This window comes from Pimephales promelas, chromosome 5 (assembly GCF_988280905.1).
Source record: "Pimephales promelas chromosome 5, fPimPro1.hap1.1, whole genome shotgun sequence".
Classification (NCBI taxonomy): Eukaryota; Metazoa; Chordata; class Actinopteri; order Cypriniformes; family Leuciscidae; genus Pimephales; species Pimephales promelas.
Genome location: NC_142773.1, coordinates 11583531 through 11603259, shown reverse-complemented (window position 1 = coordinate 11603259; position 19729 = coordinate 11583531). Strand labels below are relative to the sequence as shown.

General features: G+C 37.7%; 1 protein-coding gene across 1 annotated transcript in view; it reads left to right on the top strand.

Annotated features, from left to right (window-relative positions):
- The window catches only part of dis3l2 (DIS3 like 3'-5' exoribonuclease 2), a 61299-nt gene extending 42629 nt beyond the window's left edge, over positions 1 to 18670 (top strand). The window contains exons 16-21 of the mRNA XM_039649527.2: positions 1372 to 1458; positions 3004 to 3151; positions 7963 to 8093; positions 8314 to 8418; positions 12248 to 12349; positions 17938 to 18670. Coding sequence (XP_039505461.2) covers positions 1372 to 1458; positions 3004 to 3151; positions 7963 to 8093; positions 8314 to 8418; positions 12248 to 12349; positions 17938 to 18036 — 672 coding nt within the window. The 3' untranslated portion in view covers positions 18037 to 18670. The remainder of the gene's footprint in view (positions 1 to 1371; positions 1459 to 3003; positions 3152 to 7962; positions 8094 to 8313; positions 8419 to 12247; positions 12350 to 17937) is intronic.
- The last annotated feature ends 1059 nt before the right edge of the window (positions 18671 to 19729 follow it).

Below are 19729 nucleotides of genomic sequence, written 5' to 3'. Positions count from 1 at the left end.
CCAGCTGAGAACTTGTATAAAGGCCTTTTTTTAAATTTTGTAAGGGAATCAGATTCAGAACAGCATCAGGAATCCCTTCGTCAGACACACATGAAGATCTGCTGTGAGGTGACACGGTTCTGATGCATGGTCTGGTCTGGAACCATTGAGACTTGGTAGCATCTGTGTCTTGATCTATCTTGACTACTGTCCACACTTGCCAGTGGCATAAATCTAATCACTTAAGCCAGCAGCTATCACCCTGTAGCCTGGTCAGCAGGGTTGAGCCTGGTCAGTACATGCATGGGAGACCTCCTGACAAAACGGTCTTGCTGCTCGAAGAGGTCTTAGTGAAGCCTATAGGAGGTGCTCATCCTGTGGTCTGTGTGTGTCCTAATGCCCCAGTATAGTGATGAGAACAAAATTCTGTCAAAACAGGACCGTCCTTCAGATGATAAAAACAAACAAAAAAAAAACAAAAACAATTTTTTGTTTTGTTTTTATCTATTGACAACAATAATATACTGTATATACATATATACTGATTGGCTTCATCACTTTGTCTCCTCTCCACAATGCGATGATATTTGGTGGGCATTCTGACGCAATATGGCTGCTGTAGCATCATCCAGGTGGATGCTGCTGCACATTGGAGGTGGTTTATATGTGAAGTTTTCCCATTGCTTGGGGTGATTCTATATAGTCTTTAGACAATTGGCACAACCCAAAGGTGTTCCCCTAGCATCAGCTACTGACACATTGTCTTTTTTTCTACTCAAGGACTAGGTGTAACCCAGATGTTTTTAAAAATAAATTTAAAAATGCAAAATGTTTTTGAAAAGGTTAAGATTAGGAAATAGAGTAAAGTTTGTTCAGTATGATAGTCATTATATCAACATGACATCATGACTTTTGCGTAAACATACACGCCACTTTCGAGTCAAGTGGCGTGTTATCTCTACGCATTTTGAGCTATCCGCGTGTATGCGTGTATGTCTACGCCATTAACGTCCGAGTGATTCTGCGTGTCTGTACACGCCGTCAAATGTCCGCGCGAAACATAGCAAAATGTAGATCTACATCTGGGGAGCGACCTTTTTTTTTTTCCTAGGATGGTAAGGGAACAGTCATAAATGCCATTAACCCCAGTGACGGTAAGGTTTAGGGACGGGGTTGAGGTAAGTCATATATTTATATATACAGTAATAACGTTAAGTCAACGACGTTCATAAACGAAAAGCGATTATGCGTCTTGATAGCACGCCAAAAATGGAAATACGAATTGGCGTGCCATACACACGCTACTTCATGAGATCAGTCTGATTATATCATTATAACCGTCAATGGAGTGCTCATGAAACACATACTAATCTGTGTCTTTTGTTATGACAGAGGAGTCTGAATGAAAGCTTTGGGGATGATGAGTATACAGCTGCCAGGAAAGAAGTTCTCACTCACATGTGCTCCAGGCCAATGCAGGTGAAGATGTGCTCCTGTTATTAACAGTTTTAATCCACTTTCTGTTCATCCATTCTGATGTACATGTCCACACCATGTTGAGTTGGAAGAGGATGTTGTCTCTTTCACACCTTAGTGAGCTGCTTCACTGTTCATTAGCTAGGTTTCCATGATCCATCCATTTTTATGCGCATTTTCATAATTCGCATTAAATAACACTGGATGTAAATGCCTAAATACACATAAATTGCTAATGTGCTAGTCATTTATTTCATATGAAGTTATTTTATACAGTGGCTTCTCCTTCTGCAGCAACTTCCATTTTTCTTATGATATTTAGCGCCAATTTATCAGGAAGTGACGATTTTGTTCTCATCCGGTCATTGGATGGAAACTGTTCATTATTCATAAATGTTTTATGTGATATTGATACTTAAATTTCAATTTAATACAACTATTTTAGCTTAAATTAAATGCGCAACTTTGGATGGAACCATACCTATTGGCAGCTACCTATCTTAAAGATTGATTCTAGCTTGATACTCTTAGCATAAAAATTAGGGCTGTGCAAAAGTTAATTGCGATTAATCGCATCCAAAATAAAAGTCTGTGTTTACATAATATATTTGTGTGCGCTGTATATAATTATTTTGTATATATAAATACCTATGCATGCATGTATATATTTAAGAATTATTTGCGCTTAAATTCTGTATACATCTATAAATACATAATCTATATTATATAAATATAAATATTTTATATATGAATAACACATTTTCTTAAATATATACATGCATGTGTGTGTATTTATATATACAAAATAATTATATACAGCACACACAAATATATTATGTAAACACAGACTTTTATTTTGGATGCGATTAATCGCAATTAACTTTTGCACAGCCCTAATAAAAATACATTGTGCACTTAAATAAAGGGCATTATCGCTCCCTTTTTAGTTAAAGTGTAATCACCTTTATTTATATACTGCTTTATGCAATACAAATGGTTTCAAACCAGCTGTGCAATAACCAAGAAAATAATGATCAATGATACATAAAAATTCTGCGGAAAAGCAGGTTATTCAGATTGAGAATTAAATTCAATAACATTGTTGATGTTGCAAAATTAATCAATTATGTAACCAAGTCGAATCTGCTATAATGCAGCATTACAGTGGTGTCATCCGGCTCAATTCTTTTCAAGTTTTGATCTCATACAATAGTGTCAGTGCAGTCAGATCGATAATATTACTGAATATTATATAATTGCATTTAATTCAGCACTAATATGTATTTTATCCAGTATCAATAACTCTATTCGTAACTAAGCCGTTCCTATAGTCCATCATTTTGGGAACACTTTTCTTACAAAGCAGCATCATTTTCTACCTGCTGTTTGGAACATCCTGTGTGTATAAGATGTGTCAATTCCATCCTGGTTGCACAGCTTACTCTGAATTGTAACAGAGCTAATGTGTCAGATTAGAACTGAAGTAATGGTGACTGTTGAACGTCTTGTGAACTAATCAGAATTATTTGATATTGGTTTCCTGTGTAGATGGCGGTGTATTTCTGTTCTGGAGCTCTGAAGGATGAGAAGTTATTCCGTCATTATGCACTGAATGTGCCTCTTTACACACACTTCACTTCACCTATACGACGCTATGCTGATGTCATAGTGCACCGTCTACTGGCCGCCTCCATCGGTGAGTTACTCGTGTTCAAGTCAAGTCACCTTTAGTTATATATTACAGTACAGATTGTATCAAAGCAGCTTCACAGTGATAACATGAAAATAATACAACACAGATCAATAATATTTTTGAATATTACTGTAAATGTCCCCAACTAAGCAAGCCAAAAGCCAAGGCAACAGTGGCAAGGAACCAAAACTCCATCAGGTGACCGAATGGAGAAAAAAACCTTGGGAGAACCCAGGCTCAGTCGGGGGCCAGTTCTCCTCTGGCCAACGAAGAAACAGTGATTACAAAACAAATTGTATCGAAAATTAAGAGAATTTGTCCATTTCCATCTGTTTGCAATTCGAAGTAATTAGGGCTGCACGTTTTCAAGTTTTTCATTAACCGTTAACCGAGGCCCTTATCGGTTAATACTCGGTTAACCATGTGCGCGCCGCAACCTCGAGATACAGAGTTAATTTTTAACACCTGTAATAACTGGTTGGAAAATTAGAAATAAAACGCAGTGGTAAGTTCAGAGCAGTTAAAGTAGGCGCGTTTCCATCACCCTTCAAATTGCCCATTGGAAATACGCACATTGGCAACACGTCCATTTCGCAAAAACTCCGTATCCGCAAATAATAATAATAATCATCATTATTGTAACATTTTATTAGGCTGCATATGTAGAAGACGCTTTTATCCAAAAAAGGAACAAAGCACAAATAAACACAATATTTTGACGCATATCCAGTGTGTGTGCTTTGTGGAGGCTGCGAGACACCCATGTGAACACTTGCAGTTTCATTGCAGTTCTTTCAGTGGAAACAACTTAAAATACTCTTTCATTTCTGGTCATACAGAAAATAATAATACATTATTCGCAAATACATTTATTTGCGTAAACTCACAATAACAAGAAAATGTTGTGCTTAAACAAACAGGCGCGCTTCATGATCTCCGTGAACTGAAGCGCGAGAACTGAAACAGCCACCGCATTCGAATTTGTTCGTTTTAAATTGGACATTGAAAGCTTTTGTAGACTAAAGCTTTAAATGTCCCATTTAAAACGAACAAATTCGAATCGAAAGCCAATATCTTCTGACTATGTAATTATGTAGTCAGCTAATTATGTATTTCTCTCTAAAGGTGCATCCGGGGATGGAGATTTGTTTTTAGCAGAAACTGATTTAGAAAACAATAGTTTATTAATAAACAATTAATGCATCGTTATGTTATATTATTTTATTATCAGACACATTTATTATATCTTATAAATCATCTAAATCCCCTTTCTGTAGGCTGTGGTTACGGCTCTTCTCATTCAGCACTGCGGGAAAAATCATTTCCAGGTTCTAATCTGGCCTCAGAAAACCAGTAAAATCTTTTTTTTTCCATATTCATTTGTCAAATATTTTAAATGTTTAAAGGGGCAAAAAATCAAACAAATATCTGAAAATTCATCGATATATAGCCTATATATTTTTGCGCAGCATTTGACGTAGTCCTACAGTTCAAATTAACATTTTGGTGTTCAACTCTGCGTTTTACAAAATACAACAACCGTTCATTTTTCGTTTTGCAATTAGCCCTACGGATTAAATAAGGGGAAACGAATGAACACAAAAGTAGGCTACACTGACCTTTTGGGCATATACGAGGCAGAGTTCTTTTTTAAAATTCATAAAGGATACAAGGAATAGCCTACTAGACAAAACCTCAAAGAAATGCCACAATCAAGACCGCGGAGCAGAAATGAGGGAGAAACACACAGAAACTCTGTGACTGTCCCTGCCATTAATGCATGGATGACATACCACGTCTCCTTTTATAAATAATAATAATGTTTAGTGCGGTGGCTGTGATAGACCAACGTCCGTTGCCATTATTTTTGGAATGGCTTATCGCGAAAGGAAAAAAAAAATGTTTTAGTCGCATAACACCGTTAATAGAAATGCTGTCATTTCACAATATTTTTTTATCGACAATCAGAAAAAAAAAACGCAAAAGTTTTGTGCAAATATGTATTGACGCCACTTAACCGAGCAAAAAGGTTTCACTCGGTTATCCAATTTTAAACGGTTAATCGGTTAACCGGTTAACCATGGACACCCCTAGAAGTAATCATGTTTGGAGACGAGATGTTGAGGATCTATGCCAATGGCTGTCTTGTCGATGAGGCCGACACTTAAGGATAAGTCGAGATGGGTTCAGGCGCAGGTCCACCATAGAGGGTCCCTCGGGATGAACAGAGAAACTAATATTAGCGTAGACGCCATCCTTCTTATGATGTACCAAGTACATCAGGGTTCCCGGTTCCGGCTGATCTAAACTATGCCAGGGCTCAAGAGTCAGGGTGCATGTGACTATTGCTTGACTGAAGGCTTTCTGTAATGTGCTCAGCTCCGCTAGAGGTTCTCAACATCCTGCTGCCTGCTCATTATTGAGGGAAATGTTCCACTATGCAATGCAACATTTAATAGAGCAGCAGTGAATCAAGGGTTTCAGTCTTTTTATGCTGCACTACTATACACTACTACACTAAAGTGAAAGCACAACTTTTGTTTAAAACAAATATGATTTCCCACAAAAAGTGAACAAAATGCACAGAATAAACATGTCTAGTGTGTTTTAACAAGAACTGGAGTAGTTCACTGCCCCAGTCCTAGCTGAGGAGAAGGAGCCCTATTGCATGTTGCTTGCACCATCTATCTTCATTGTGTTTATGCTGTTATTTGGGTGATGAGCAGTATTGTTTTTGAGACAAACATACCTTTAAAATCAAAAGTTCAAACCAATTTGGTTTCATTAAACCATAAATATTTTAAGTCAAATCATCTTTATTTAAATCGCTCTTTTTACAATACAGATTGTTTCAAAGCAGCTTTACAGTGATAACAGATCAATAATATTTTTGGCAAGGAACCCAAACTCCATCAGGTGACAGAATGGGTGAGGGGGAGACAATTGATTATGATTATGATTCAGGCAGAATTACAGGTCAGAAGTCAGATTGGATCGGAACAATCATAATGTTATCCAGTTCCATCTGGTTGAAGATCGGAAGCACACTGGTATGGAAATGGGTAAAGGTGGTGTGGTGGCTGTGGTGTCTAAGGTCTTCACAGGGGAGAATCTAGTTGACACAATCTCTGCTGCCACTTCAGGGATGTGTTGTGGTCGTGTCTAGGCACAGGTCCACCATCTGATCTGGATATGGCCCGAATAAAGCTGACTACATCATGCGTTGTATCATCATTATGTTCCCGGTTCCGGCTGACCTAATTTATGCAGCCTAACAATCATTTAACTGAATTGAATAATAGAAATGTATAATGTTCTATTTGAATGCCAGGTTAAAGAGATGCGTTTGCATTTTTAGTTTATATTTAAACTAACAGAGTGTGTCTGCTTCCCGGACAATGCTAGGAAGACTTTTCCAAAGTTTTGGTGCTAAATAGGAAAAGGATCTACTGTGAGCAGTCGATTTTGATATTTCAGGTATTATCAACTGGACAGAGTTTTGAGATCGCAATAGACATGAAGGACTATAATGTGCTAAGAGCTCTCTCAAGTACTGGGGAGCTAAACCATTTACTGTAGTGTTTTGTATACATTTTAAAATATTGCTGATCACTTACAATGTTTAATAGGGAGCCAATGCAGTGTTGACCGAACCGTGCTAATATGGTCTTACTTCCTGGTTCTAGTAAGAACTCTAGCTGCTGCGTTTTTGACCACGTGTTTTTTCCTTTTTTCTTTTTGCGAGTAATTGCCTCCATCCACCCACCCAATATCCCAGACATATGAAGAATACAGGATGCTGTTGTCACATGCAGCATGTGAACATTACTTGCCAGATATCCCTACAGCTCAATTAATGCTACTGTAAGTCCTAGCATCCATCAATTTTGGACCGGTGCCCTTTCATTTGGAATGTCATTATGGTGCCTTGTTGTCTACCCTTGTTGATGATGGCCTTCACAGTATTCCATGGCACATCTAACGGTTTTGAAATACTTTTGTATACCCTTCTCCTGATTGGTAACTCTTTACAAAGATCCAAACACATCATTTGTAAAGTCGACCAAGAAGATACAACCCAGTGTAATTCAGTCAATAATTAGGTGACGTGAGTTACATGAACATGCCAAGTTCTAGTCAACATTTACTAAAACACATTTGAAAGTGTAAACTTATCATTCAGTCATCAGGTCAAGTATATTTATATAGCGCTTTTCACAATATAGATTGCATCAAAGCAGCTTCACACTATCAATCAAAACATAATAACAATGTTCGTTTCTTAGTGGAGGAACATCCACGTTTGGTAGAGCTGATCAATGGTATTAATGATGATTGGTTAATTAATTTGAATATCCCCAACTGAGCAACCCAAAGGCAACAGTTGTCATATATTTTGACCTGGATGCTTCAGTTGCAGCCGCAGTGTTTTATAAAAGTCTCAGTAAAACTAAATTGACCCCATTTACTTTACTATGACCATTACTAGTATTGTGGTGAGCAATTCAGCCGTGCAAGTTAATCAACCGAATGATAAAAATTATCTTTGTAATCTTTAGTCAATCTCAAAATGTGCTTCCCCTTTGGAATGGTGTTCCTCTCTGACGGCTTAGACAGAACATCCTTAGCATTTCCTCTCCAATTGTCAGTCTGCTGTGAGCTAGGATGTGCGCTAAAATCCAGCCCTGCCCTCTATTTTTTTTATCTTTCTGTATTGCATTTAATTCCAAAATGTACAACTAATGGTTCATGCAGACTTTAAGTTAAGTGCTGTTTTATCTGGAGCCTCATATTTATTCTATCTGTCATTACAGACTGTGGGCCACGTTTGAGTCTCTCAGGAGAGGAAGTACATAAACAGTCATCCCACTGCAATGACAGGAAGACTGCTTCAAAGAGAGTTCAAGAGCTGAGCTCTGAACTTTTCTTTGCTGTCTTTGTGAAGGTATGTATCATAGCAAAGATACTCAAGAGGTCAGGTTTTATGTATCATTTGCACAGCTTGCACATAGAGTAAAAGTCTTCTGCATGTAAATAGTAATAAAGTAAACTCTGAACAAATTTAAGCAAATACATTTTGCCCTTGATATTATGTTAGCATCGTTGTTACAGAAATGATGTTGGTAAACAAAACCATTCATTAATGAGTGTGATGTTGCTGGTAGGAGTGTGGTCCTCTGGATTCGGAGGCTATGGTCATGGGGGTTCTTGACCAGTCCTTTGATGTGCTGGTGCTTCGCTATGGAGTGCAAAAACGAATCTACTGTAATGTACGTATAACTTATTCAACTATTTGTTTTCACAGCTTTTCCTTCTAAATAGTAAACTAGTAAACCAGTGAAATTCCATAGTCCTTGTAATCCTCAGAAGCATCTATCGTTTTGTTGCTCGGGTAATCCTGTGTATTAGTCTTTCCTATAGTTTGGTGGATTTTATGTCCCCATGAGACAATAGTGCATATTTCTCATAAAATGTGAAGTTACCCACATGGTTTTTCATCCATAGATGTACCCCAATTAACACAAATTCATAATTAGTACCTAAGGATAATAAAAAATTAGGCATTTGACAGGCAAATTCCCATGTCCCCAATCATGTTTCAAATTTTTTATAATTAGTATATACATTTACTTATTCACTTTGACATAAAATGCAATTTATTGTCATGCCTATTTTATTTATGCATAAAACCTGGAGTCTCCATTAAAGGGACACTATGCAGTTATTTTAGCTTAAAGGAACACTCAGACTTTTTGGGACTTTAGCCTATTCACCTTACCCCCCAGAGTTAGATAAGTCCATACATACCTTTTCTATCTCCGTGCGTGCTATAAGTCTGTTTGACGCACCCACCGCTAGCATAGCTTAGCACAAAGACTGGATGTGAATGGTTGCAGCTTTCATACTAATCCAAATGAGTGACAAAATAACGCAAATGTTTTCCTATTTACATGTTGTGGTTTGTATAGTCACAGAGTGTGCAAATATCAAGGCCATATGAGACACAGACATCTTTTAACCTTATAAATAATTCTGAAGGCGAAGCACTGCTACTTGGGCAGAGTGATAACCATCACCTGAGACGCACCGTGACGAGGAGCAGAGAGTTCGCTCAGTGTTTGGGTAACAGTCAGCAATTACTAACGTTAGATAGAAAAGCATAGTTTATCATGGGTGTTTGCTTTATTGTATGAGCTGTGACAATAAACAGGGGAGACCAGGTACCATGTTTCATTGATTTCCAACCAAAAACGCACTCAGATTTATAAATATCACATGAATAAATAATTATTATTACATAAATCAATATATTTTAAATGCAATTTATTAGCTGAACCAAATGTATTCAACAGTATATAATATACAGTATTGCATTACTATAGGATAGAATACGGGAAAAGTAATAGCACAAATTGTTTTTGCACAATGAACTCACAGCCTATCGTACCCTTTTGCACGCTCAAGTTCGTTATTTCCATGGTTATTTCAAATTTAGGCTAGGCGCGCCGCGCGCAGGGTGCAAGTTCAACGCGGTGAACGCGCTCGTTTTTTTTCCAAGCGCGTCCGCACCGCATCAAGATAAAAACATATTCATACCCTAATCATATAATAGTGTCACTAACGTTACATTAGCTCTGGCTAATGGCACTGTTACAGTAGGTCATCTAAAAACATAACGGAACACTTACCTCAGCCGCAGGTGATCCACTTGTCCTGTCTGTGCTATCGATGGGATGGCCGTATCCTTCAGCACATTATGGTCCGTGTGGCAAATTCCATTTTTTCAAAATAGTCGTCCATTGAAATGTACCGAGCAAACATAATGTCCCTTGATAATCTATTTAGGTGTGTTTGGATAAATATCCAGAGTAAGTTAGCCATTTCTTCATCCAGTCAGCGTTTTTAGTTGGAATTCTGTGAAACATGGTATTACCTCCCCTGTTTACAGTCGCAGCTATTTACAATAGAGCGAAAACCCATGACTGTAAACTACGCTTTTACTATTTATAAATTGCTAATTCTGTTACCCAAACACTGAGCGAACTCTCCGCTCCTCACCACTGCGTGTCTCCGGTGATGCGGTTATTACTCCGTCAAAGTAGCAATGCTTCGCCTTCAGAGAATAGTTCCCAGGTTTTATACGGTTAAAAGATGTCTGTGTCTTATTTGACTGTGTTATTTGTACATTCTGTGACTATACAAATCACAACATGTAAATAGGAAAACGTTTGCGTTATTTTGCCACTCATTTGGATTAGTATGAAAGCTGCAACCATTCACATCCAGTCTTTGTGCTAAGCTAGGCTAGCGGTGGGTGCGTCAAACAGACTTCTAGCACGCACGGGGATGAAAAAGGTATGTATGGACTTATCTAACTCTGGGGGGTAAGGTGAATAGGCTAAAGTCCCAAAAAGTCGGAGTGTTCCTTTAATTTAACAGCTTCAGAGTTATTGAAATGGTTATATGACTTCTTTCGGGTTGAATGGGGGGCGTCTCGACCCAGCAGGGTCTTTCATCATTACAGCAGAAAGTGGATGGTATAGAGTAGAATAATAAGTTAAGATAAATATATGTATAAAACATGCTTCTCCTTAAGCTTAAAACAGATAAAAACAATAAAAACAAAATCCCATTAACGATGCAAAGTGATATTGTGCATTGAATTTATAGCATAGTCGTTTCTATATAATTTCGTAGTAGTTTCTGTATAATGCTTAACAATACTGATTATAAAGTCTCACAGCCGCCAGAAGAAAAGATCTTCTAAATCTTTCCTTCATCCACAGCGTGGATGTATCAGTCTGCCAGATGCACAATTAAAGCAACACAAGTTGACAACACACATTGCAACACAATGTGCTTTACAATGTCTTAAAGGGTTAGTTCACCCAAACATGAAAATTAAGTCATGAATTACTCACCCCCATGCTGTTCCAACCCCGTAAGACCTTCGTTCATCTTAGGAACATAAATGAAGATATTTTTGATTAAATTTGAAGGTGAATCACTGCTACATAGGCTCCTAAGGGATCGAAACTTGACAGCCCAGAAATTCAATGAAGTAAATGTTTAAATATTCCATGTGACTACAGTGGCTCAAGTATAAGTTTATCAAGCGACAAGAATACTTTTTGTGCGAAAAAACAAACAAAAATAATGACTATTCGACTACTCCCATTTCTTCCTTGTAGGCCTGAGACGAGAGTTCAAGAGATTTCCACGACGCATACGCGAGAATTGTGATCTCTTGAACTCTCGTCTCGTGTGTGTCTGACGTGACTTGTTCCACGTCATTTTTAGGGATGTGAAAATGTAAAGTCGTTGTCCTTACAATAACAGACCAGAGTGAATCTAATAAATTATTAATTCAAGAACGTTGTTCTTGTAGTGGGAATTTTAAAAAAAATGAATCAAACTAACTTTCTTTACAGACCAAAATATTTAACCTTTGATTTCTCTTTACAGGCCTAACATTTAACATTTGAAAATAATAATGTATCGGCAGTATTTTTTTTGCAAGGTTGTTGTTCAGAAACTCTGAAGATATCCTGGCTAGACGGTTATTCTAAATGTAATAGTCCTGTCATGTGTCGATGCTTTTAAATGAAAGAGGAACCAAGTCATCTTGCTTGGAATGAACTGTTTTATTAACCGACTCTTATTGCTACAGCTAAGCTACTTGAGCATAACACAGTCACATGCATTCAGCGCTCTCCGAGGCGCCCCACTGACGTTGCGCGACTCCCACAATTACATATCAATCATAACAATAGTTACATATCACAACAAGTTCCATGATATATATACTCACATGGTCCCATGATTAATCAGCGATGATCTAACAATGACCCACCAACCCCATGATTTTGTTGATTTTGATGATTCACCTTTCTACCATATAGGTAGACAAGTTGAATTAAAAGCTAATTTTGCCAGCTGTGAATACCCCTTTAAATCCATTGAATGTAATGTGGTTAACAGCAGAGGTATAAAGCAGCACGCTATACTGTAAATGACCACATCAGAAAAAACATTCATTGCTTTTTAATAATGCATGAAATAATTAATAATAAATAACATGCTGTGTTTCTCTTGAAGTCATTAGAGGGACTAAAGGCGGTCAACTTCCGTAAAGTGGGAAAAAAACCGGAGATGACGCTTTTTTGGGAAACGGGTGACCCAGGAAAGGAGTTACAACAGGTGCGCTACTACATGCAGCTTTCTTCTGTTTGCTTAAAGACTCATTCTTACAGTATCTGTTATATTGGTCGGTTTATAATGAGTGAAGTTGCAAACACAATGTTTACAATTTCGAAATGTTTAACAAAAACTGTTTAATCATGAGGATATGCTTTTACATTTGTAACAGAAGCAGCGATCCACATAACAATGTTCCAAACCACTCAGAATCTAGCAACCACATAGCAAAATATAAAAACACTCGATTGTCCTAACAACCGCTTGGCAACACCCAAAAAACTGCCTGGGACACCGTACCAACTGCTTATATATGGACAAAAGTATTGGGACACCTGACCATTACACCAACAGTGACTATAGTGTCATTGCATTCTAAACAAATAGACATTAAAATGGAGTTTGTCCCCCATTTGCAGCTATAACAGCCATCACTCTTCTGGGAAGGCTTTCCACAAGATTTTAGAGTGTTTCTGAGGGAATATTTGCCCATTCATCCAGTAGAATGTCATGGCAGTGGAAGTCTTGAATTCTTCGAGTATGGAATCAGAAGAGCTTCGGTGACGTTTATGCTGCATGCTCTTCAGAACTTGGTGACCCCTCTCTGTGACTAAGTGGTCTTCCGCTTCGTGGCTGAGTTGCTGCCATTCCTAAATGCTTCCACTTTCCAATAATATCACTCACAGTTGACCATGATATATCTAGCAGGGCTGAAATTTCACAAACTAACTTATTGCAAAGGTGGCATTCTATCACAGTACCACACTTGGTCAATTCACTGAACTCTTGTCTGATTTTGTACACCTTTGGCAATGGGTCTGATTTAAAACACCTGAATTCAATAATTAAGAGTTGTGTGCCAATACTTTTCTCCATATAGTGTATCAACTTTCTTAAAACCATTCAGATCCTAGCAACACCTGGCACCTGCTTAACACCCTTGTAACCAAAGAGCAGTGTTCTCAGAAGACCCAGTTAACAAGAGCTAAAACAGGGCCGGCCTTTAGCATAGGCAACACTAGGGTGCAAAAAGATAGGGGCGCGCCCGGAGACGACGGAAAAACATGGTAAGCAGCAGCTTTCATTTCTGCTCTGCGGCTGCAAGACCATGCCGAATGCTGCAAGTGCGTTTCAAAAAACAGGAGAGAACATTGTGCTTTGTGCTTTTTCATTTCTAAAGCTGGCTAGTGCGCTCCCCATAATGTTTACTCTTTAGGAGAGTGGGCGGTCTTTTGTGGACCGTTCGAACGCATTCGCCCACGTTAGCGTAGGGCTGCTCGATTATGGCAAAAATCATAATCACGGTTATTTTGGTCAATATTGAAATCACAATTATTGCTGGGTGTCAAAGTCATGATGCATGTAATTTTTTTATTAAAAAAATGTAATTTCACAACTATCGATACTGCTAAAACTAATACTAGGTCGATTAATGTAAGTAAAAAGTCCTCAGTTACAGAAGACAAGTAAACAGTCAGCAATACAACAAAACAAAAATACAAATTAAATGTAAAAAATGTACTAACAGTAGTATTCAGATAAGAAATAGCCTACAACAGAAATTGAATAAAGTGATCAAATGTAAAATAACACTGCAGTATACATTAAATACAGACTAGTCCTTATTTAAAACTAACCTGGCCCTAGCCAGATGAATGTCGTTCCGCTTAGCTCCGCCTAGCTTCACTCACATCCATCTGGAACCTCTTCCATTGAGAGTGATTTCTCCAACCAACTTTATGGCTTAGCCAATCAGGACGCAGGGCGGGAGTTTCATAGATGTGACGTAGTGGAGAAGCGACCGTGAGACTGTTTTGATTCAGACAACAATGGCGGATCGCATCGAGGAAGCAAGCGTTAACATTGATGCTGCTATTTCATCCGTGTTGTCCAATCTACCTAATATTGTTTCATTAAAAGAACATCAGAGAACGGCTCTGAAGGCTTTTGTTGGTGGAAACGATGTTTTCTGTTCTGTTTTGTCTTTTCCTGCGTCGCTCTCATCAGCTTCACGGGTTGGCTTCGGTGTTTGTAATAGCACGTCGATAAAGATGACAGACAAGTGGCTTATCCAATCATATGCAAGGATTTTTGATAAGGCCCAGCTTTCTGAAACGCTCTTTCAATGGATCGGTTCCAGATGGATGAGTGGAGCTAGGCGGAGCGAAATTCATCTGGCTAGGGCCAGGTTAATTTAAAACTGCTCTTGAATGAAAAACTTTTGTTGTGTGATTTTTATCTTGTTGTTTGATCAATTCAAATTTATTTGTATAGCGCTTTTCACAATACATATTGTTTCAAAGCAGCTTTACAAAAACTGCATTTCAGAAATGTACATGGAGAAAACGCATTTAGGTGGTGCATTAATGCTGTTTCAGTGGCAACGGTTCCGTATGGCATACCACCTACCGCAAAACACAATTTCTGCCCAACCACCCGTCATTCACGCAATATCAACAGGAACATAATGACTGTAAACACTATGCAACCTATACAAATAACCTACAGACTCTTCAAGTTTTATAATATTAAATTCGATCTGATTCAACATAGGAATAAAAGGTAAGCATTATGTGAATGCTTGGCTAAAGAGATGCGTCTTTAATCTAGTTTTAAACTGGGACAGCTAATCTGGATCTGGCCTCGGACAATATCAGGAAGGCTATTCCAGAGTTTAGGAGCTAAATGTGAGAATGCCCTCCCCTTTAGTGGACTTAGATATCCTAGGTATGACCAGAAGCCTCGAATTTAGTGATCATAAAGAACGCGATGGATTGTAGGGCGATAGAAGGCCCATTAAATACACAGGAGCTAAACCAGTTAGGGCTTTATAGGTCAGTAGTAGTAGAGATGTAGTAGTAGTGTAGAGATGATATAATTGGCGTTATATGATCATATTTTCTTGACCTAGCAAGAACTCTAGCAGCTGCATTTTGCACTAACTGTAGCTTTTTTTTATTGAGGATGCAGGACAACCAGCTAATAAAGCAATACCTTAATCTAGTCTCGAGGTCATGAATGCATGAACTAACTTTTCTGCATCAGAAACAGATAGCATGTTGCGTAGCTTTGCAATGTTTCTAAGGTGGAAAAAGGTTGATCTTGTAACATATGAAATATGTTTGAAAGACAAGTTGCGGTCTAGTATAACACCCAGTTATTTTACTGTAGTGGATAAAGTAACAGGACATCCTTCTATATTAAAGTTGTATTGCAAGAGGTTTTGCGGGTAGTTTTTTGGAGCAATAAGTATTACCTCCATTTTATCTGAATTTAATAGCAGGAAATTACGCGTCATCCAGCATTTTATATCTTTGAGACACTCTGTGAGTTTAGATGAGTTTTCATCTGGTTGTGATGAAATATATAATTGAGTGTCGTCAGCATAACAGTGGAAATTAATTCCATGTTTTCTTATAATATTACCAAGTGGCAGCATATATATTGAGAATAGCAGAGGGCCTAACAACGATCCTTGCGGTACTCCATAGTCTACTGAGGTTATCTTCGAATTTTTTTTTTTTTTTTTTTTTTTTTCATTTAAACAGACAAAATGGTAACGGTCCAAAAACCAACTTAATGCCTGTCCCTGAACACCAGTGTAGTTTTGTAGTTGATCCAAGAGTATTTATGATGTATAGTGTCGAACGCAGCGCTAAGATCGAGTAGAACTAGTATTGAGATACAACCTTGATCAGAAGCTAAAAGTAAATCATTTATTTTTAAATAGCGCAGTTTCTATGCTATGATGCGGTCTGAATCCTGACTGAAAATTTTCATAGATATCATTTTCTTGCAAGAAAGAGCACAATTGAGCTGACAACTTTTTCTTGTATTTTAGACATAAAAGGAAGATTTGAATTGGGTCTGTAATTTGCTAAGGTATTTGGATCTAATTGCGGTTTCTTAAAGGAGCTAAACGCAAGTATCTGAGTTTTTGCAGAACTACGCCCCCTCTGGCAACAAGCGAAACTGTAACCAGAGCTGTGCGCGTTCATGGAGGAACACACACACATACACATTTGCACGAGCTGTTCATAACCAAAGGAGCATCAGCCGCACACTGTGCGGCACACATATTTTGTTACAGTCATCGCGTCGTCATATAGGCTGTGACTAAAATAACATGACACATAGCTTGGTTTCAACAACCAGATGCATTTTCACTTGTCCAGTTTCGTCTGGAATGCGGCCCAGACCACGTCCTCATGAGCGATCGGATTCAAATCCATCTCGAATGCGTTTCGGAGGGCATTTACACCCTGGTCTTTTCACGATCGAATAGCTATCCGATCACAGAAAACGCATGAAGTGACCAGGTGTAAACAGCCCCTTTGAATCCATCGTCTACTTTTGTGGAAAGCTGAGTTGTGTCGCTCGAGTTGTCTTCTCTGATATGGAGAACGGCGGCGAATAGCTACACGAACCTGCCAGACATAGCCAGGCGAGCGCGAACGCGCATGACGTCACGGCCAGTCTCAGATTTGAGCCCGAATCCCTCTTATATATTTCACTGTACAGGATTATAGAGGTGATCGCAGTGATCAAAGAAGGGCTCATTCAGCTCATCAGGTGATTGTTTAAGCATGTATGGGTTAGAAAACGGCTATTTTTAACATGAAATGTTGCGCAATGCACCTTTAATAAGAGGTTTTATTACTGCCAGCTTGAATATTTTTGGAGCATGACCTAAAAAACGAGTTAATAATATTGAGAAAAGGCTCTTCCACTACAGGTAACACTGCTTTCAGTAGTTTAGTGGGTATTGAACCTAATAAACATGTTGTTGTTTTAGATGCAATGATGCGTTTATTTAGCTCTTCCTGTCTTAGTTGTTAAGCGGTGTAGTTGTTCTTGAGGGGCGATAATTGAGGCTGAATCATAAGACACCATAGAGGATTGTACATTTACAATTGTTTCGGATGCTTTCTATTTGATTAACATTAATGACTTTAATGGCTGCACAGATCAAACACGCTTTCCCAAATGTTCATTTTCACTTTAGATATAACCGACTGTGTTTATGAGGATACTTAACAAAACGGTATTTCGACATTTTTGTGTGTTGGCTATTTGACCGTTTAGGAGAGTACCTGGAGCCCACAGTAAAGTTTGCCTATGCCCGTTCACCATCTCGGGGCGCACCCTCAGGAGGCTGCCTGGGGAAACAGCATCTCTTTCTCAGCTTAATATTTTTTTTTTTTAATAACACTCTTTAAAATTAATCACGTCCCACAGTTTAGCAAATAGACTGCATTTTACAACACTGACTTATTCGGCTGAATGGATGTTAAATTTGGCTAAGGGAGGAACACAAGAAAGGGCAACTTTGTATAAATTAAATGGGTTTTTTTTATTATTAATTTATTTATTTTTATTTGATCAATTTTAGTGTTGCCAGTGTTTCAGTGATGCCAATCTAAAATCTCTCCCAGGGCACCAACAAAGCCTGGGTTGACCCTGAGCCAAAACCACTCAAAATATCATAGAAACTACCTACCAACACCTTCACTACATCTCGGAACATCCTAGTAATCACATACCATGGTTATTTCTTGCAGTGGATAATGGTGTGTTGTCTTCTTCTACAGGAGATCTCCATCTTCACTCTGTTGAATATTCAGCTGAAGGCAGATCGAGTTCCTATGAAATACAGTGCTGTGCTCAAGAGACCCTCAGCACTTGTATGAATTATCCCATTTTTATTTATTTTTTATTTCCGCAGATTTATTCTTAACCAGACAGAAGTATCAATGGTGACAAAGGCTTCTCCTCTGCACCAGTAAATCATGAACTCCGTTTTATGTGATTTTATTTGACTTTTATAGGATTTTGTTCTGAAATCTGCCAAATGCACATTTCTTTTAATTTGGAAATGTTGAGTATTCAAGTTAAGAAATATTTGAAATATTTAGCTTTAGCCTCAGGAAGTGTTTAGTGAAGATTTTGGTTTCAGGGATTGTGTCATAAGTTTAAATATTTTTATTTTGAAACATGCAATTCACCCTCATTCAGAAAAATAGTTTCCAAAGTGAATTTTAGTTACTTTTTTGATGCCAGTGTTTTAACACTTCGACCATTGTGTGCTTTGTAACATTTGAGCTTCTTCTTTTTTCTTTTTTTTTTCTGCCTTAAACCTTTTAGTATATGCAGCCTTTGAATGAGAGATAATCACTTCAGAAATGGCGTTTGTCAACTTTAGAAGTTGAATATATGTTAATGATTATTTTGTTTTCCCAATGGGAAGCATTGAGCCCTTAACAAATATACCATTTTATTAAGTGATCTTTGGACTATATATTAGCTTGGCTGAGTGATTGCTTTGTTTTGTTGCAAAAACTGGATCTATTATGTTTTTAAATTTGACCTTTGGTTAAGTCTTTTGTTAACTATTGATAGATGCTTTTTAATTTTTTTCAAGAATTAGTTGTAAAGCATCAACTTTTGGGACCCACCATTTGAAGAAAACATCTGGCAGATAATTTTACTTTACAATCACTACACTGCATGCTACTTATGTATGTAAAGGTACTGCACAAAATACCCCATACACTTGATTACTGTTTTACATACACTGAATGTCTATTTGCTGTCTTTTAAGAAATGTTTTCGTGTCATTTGTCTCATCTTATACATTTCATTTAATGTTTTCATATGCTTATTTTTGCACATGGAATTTGAGTGATCGTTTCAGATATATCTACGATTTACTTTTAAATAATTGATCTTGCAAACAATGTCTTCTCTACTGTATAGTGTGATATGCCACCATTGAGTCCATTATAAAACTTACTGGATTATATAACATGTCAGAAAGACTAGAAAAAGGCATCTGGGCTTAACTTAATTTTCAACCATTTCGTCAGTTGAAGAATCTCTACAGTTAGCAAGAAAGCAGTCGTATGATATGACAAAAAAAAAATGTGGAAATGAAGTGGGGGGAAAAGTTGCCCAGTTTTAAGATTGGAACATGTCAGTATCCATGTGTAAAATGTTTGTAAAATCTGCATATGGTATTTAATTAGAGACTTGTCATACGTACTCTGGTAGGGGTTCAATTTGATGTACATGCTCATTTGTTGTAACGTTGGTCTAAAAATGCAGTGCCATCACATATATGCAATCTTGAGTGATAAGGACAAACCTGTGGTTGTTGGCGAATGAAAATGCTTAAATGTTATACTGACTGCAAAACTAATAAAAACACTTCCACAAAGTCTCCACCACCATTTATTTACCGTCACCTTTATTTATATAGCACTTTATACAATACAGATTGTTTTAAAGCAGCTTTACAGTGAAACGGGAAAATAATGGTCAATGTTACAAAGCAGCTCTGAAAAGTCAATAGTATCATTGTTCAGCTCTCATCCAATAAGGGGA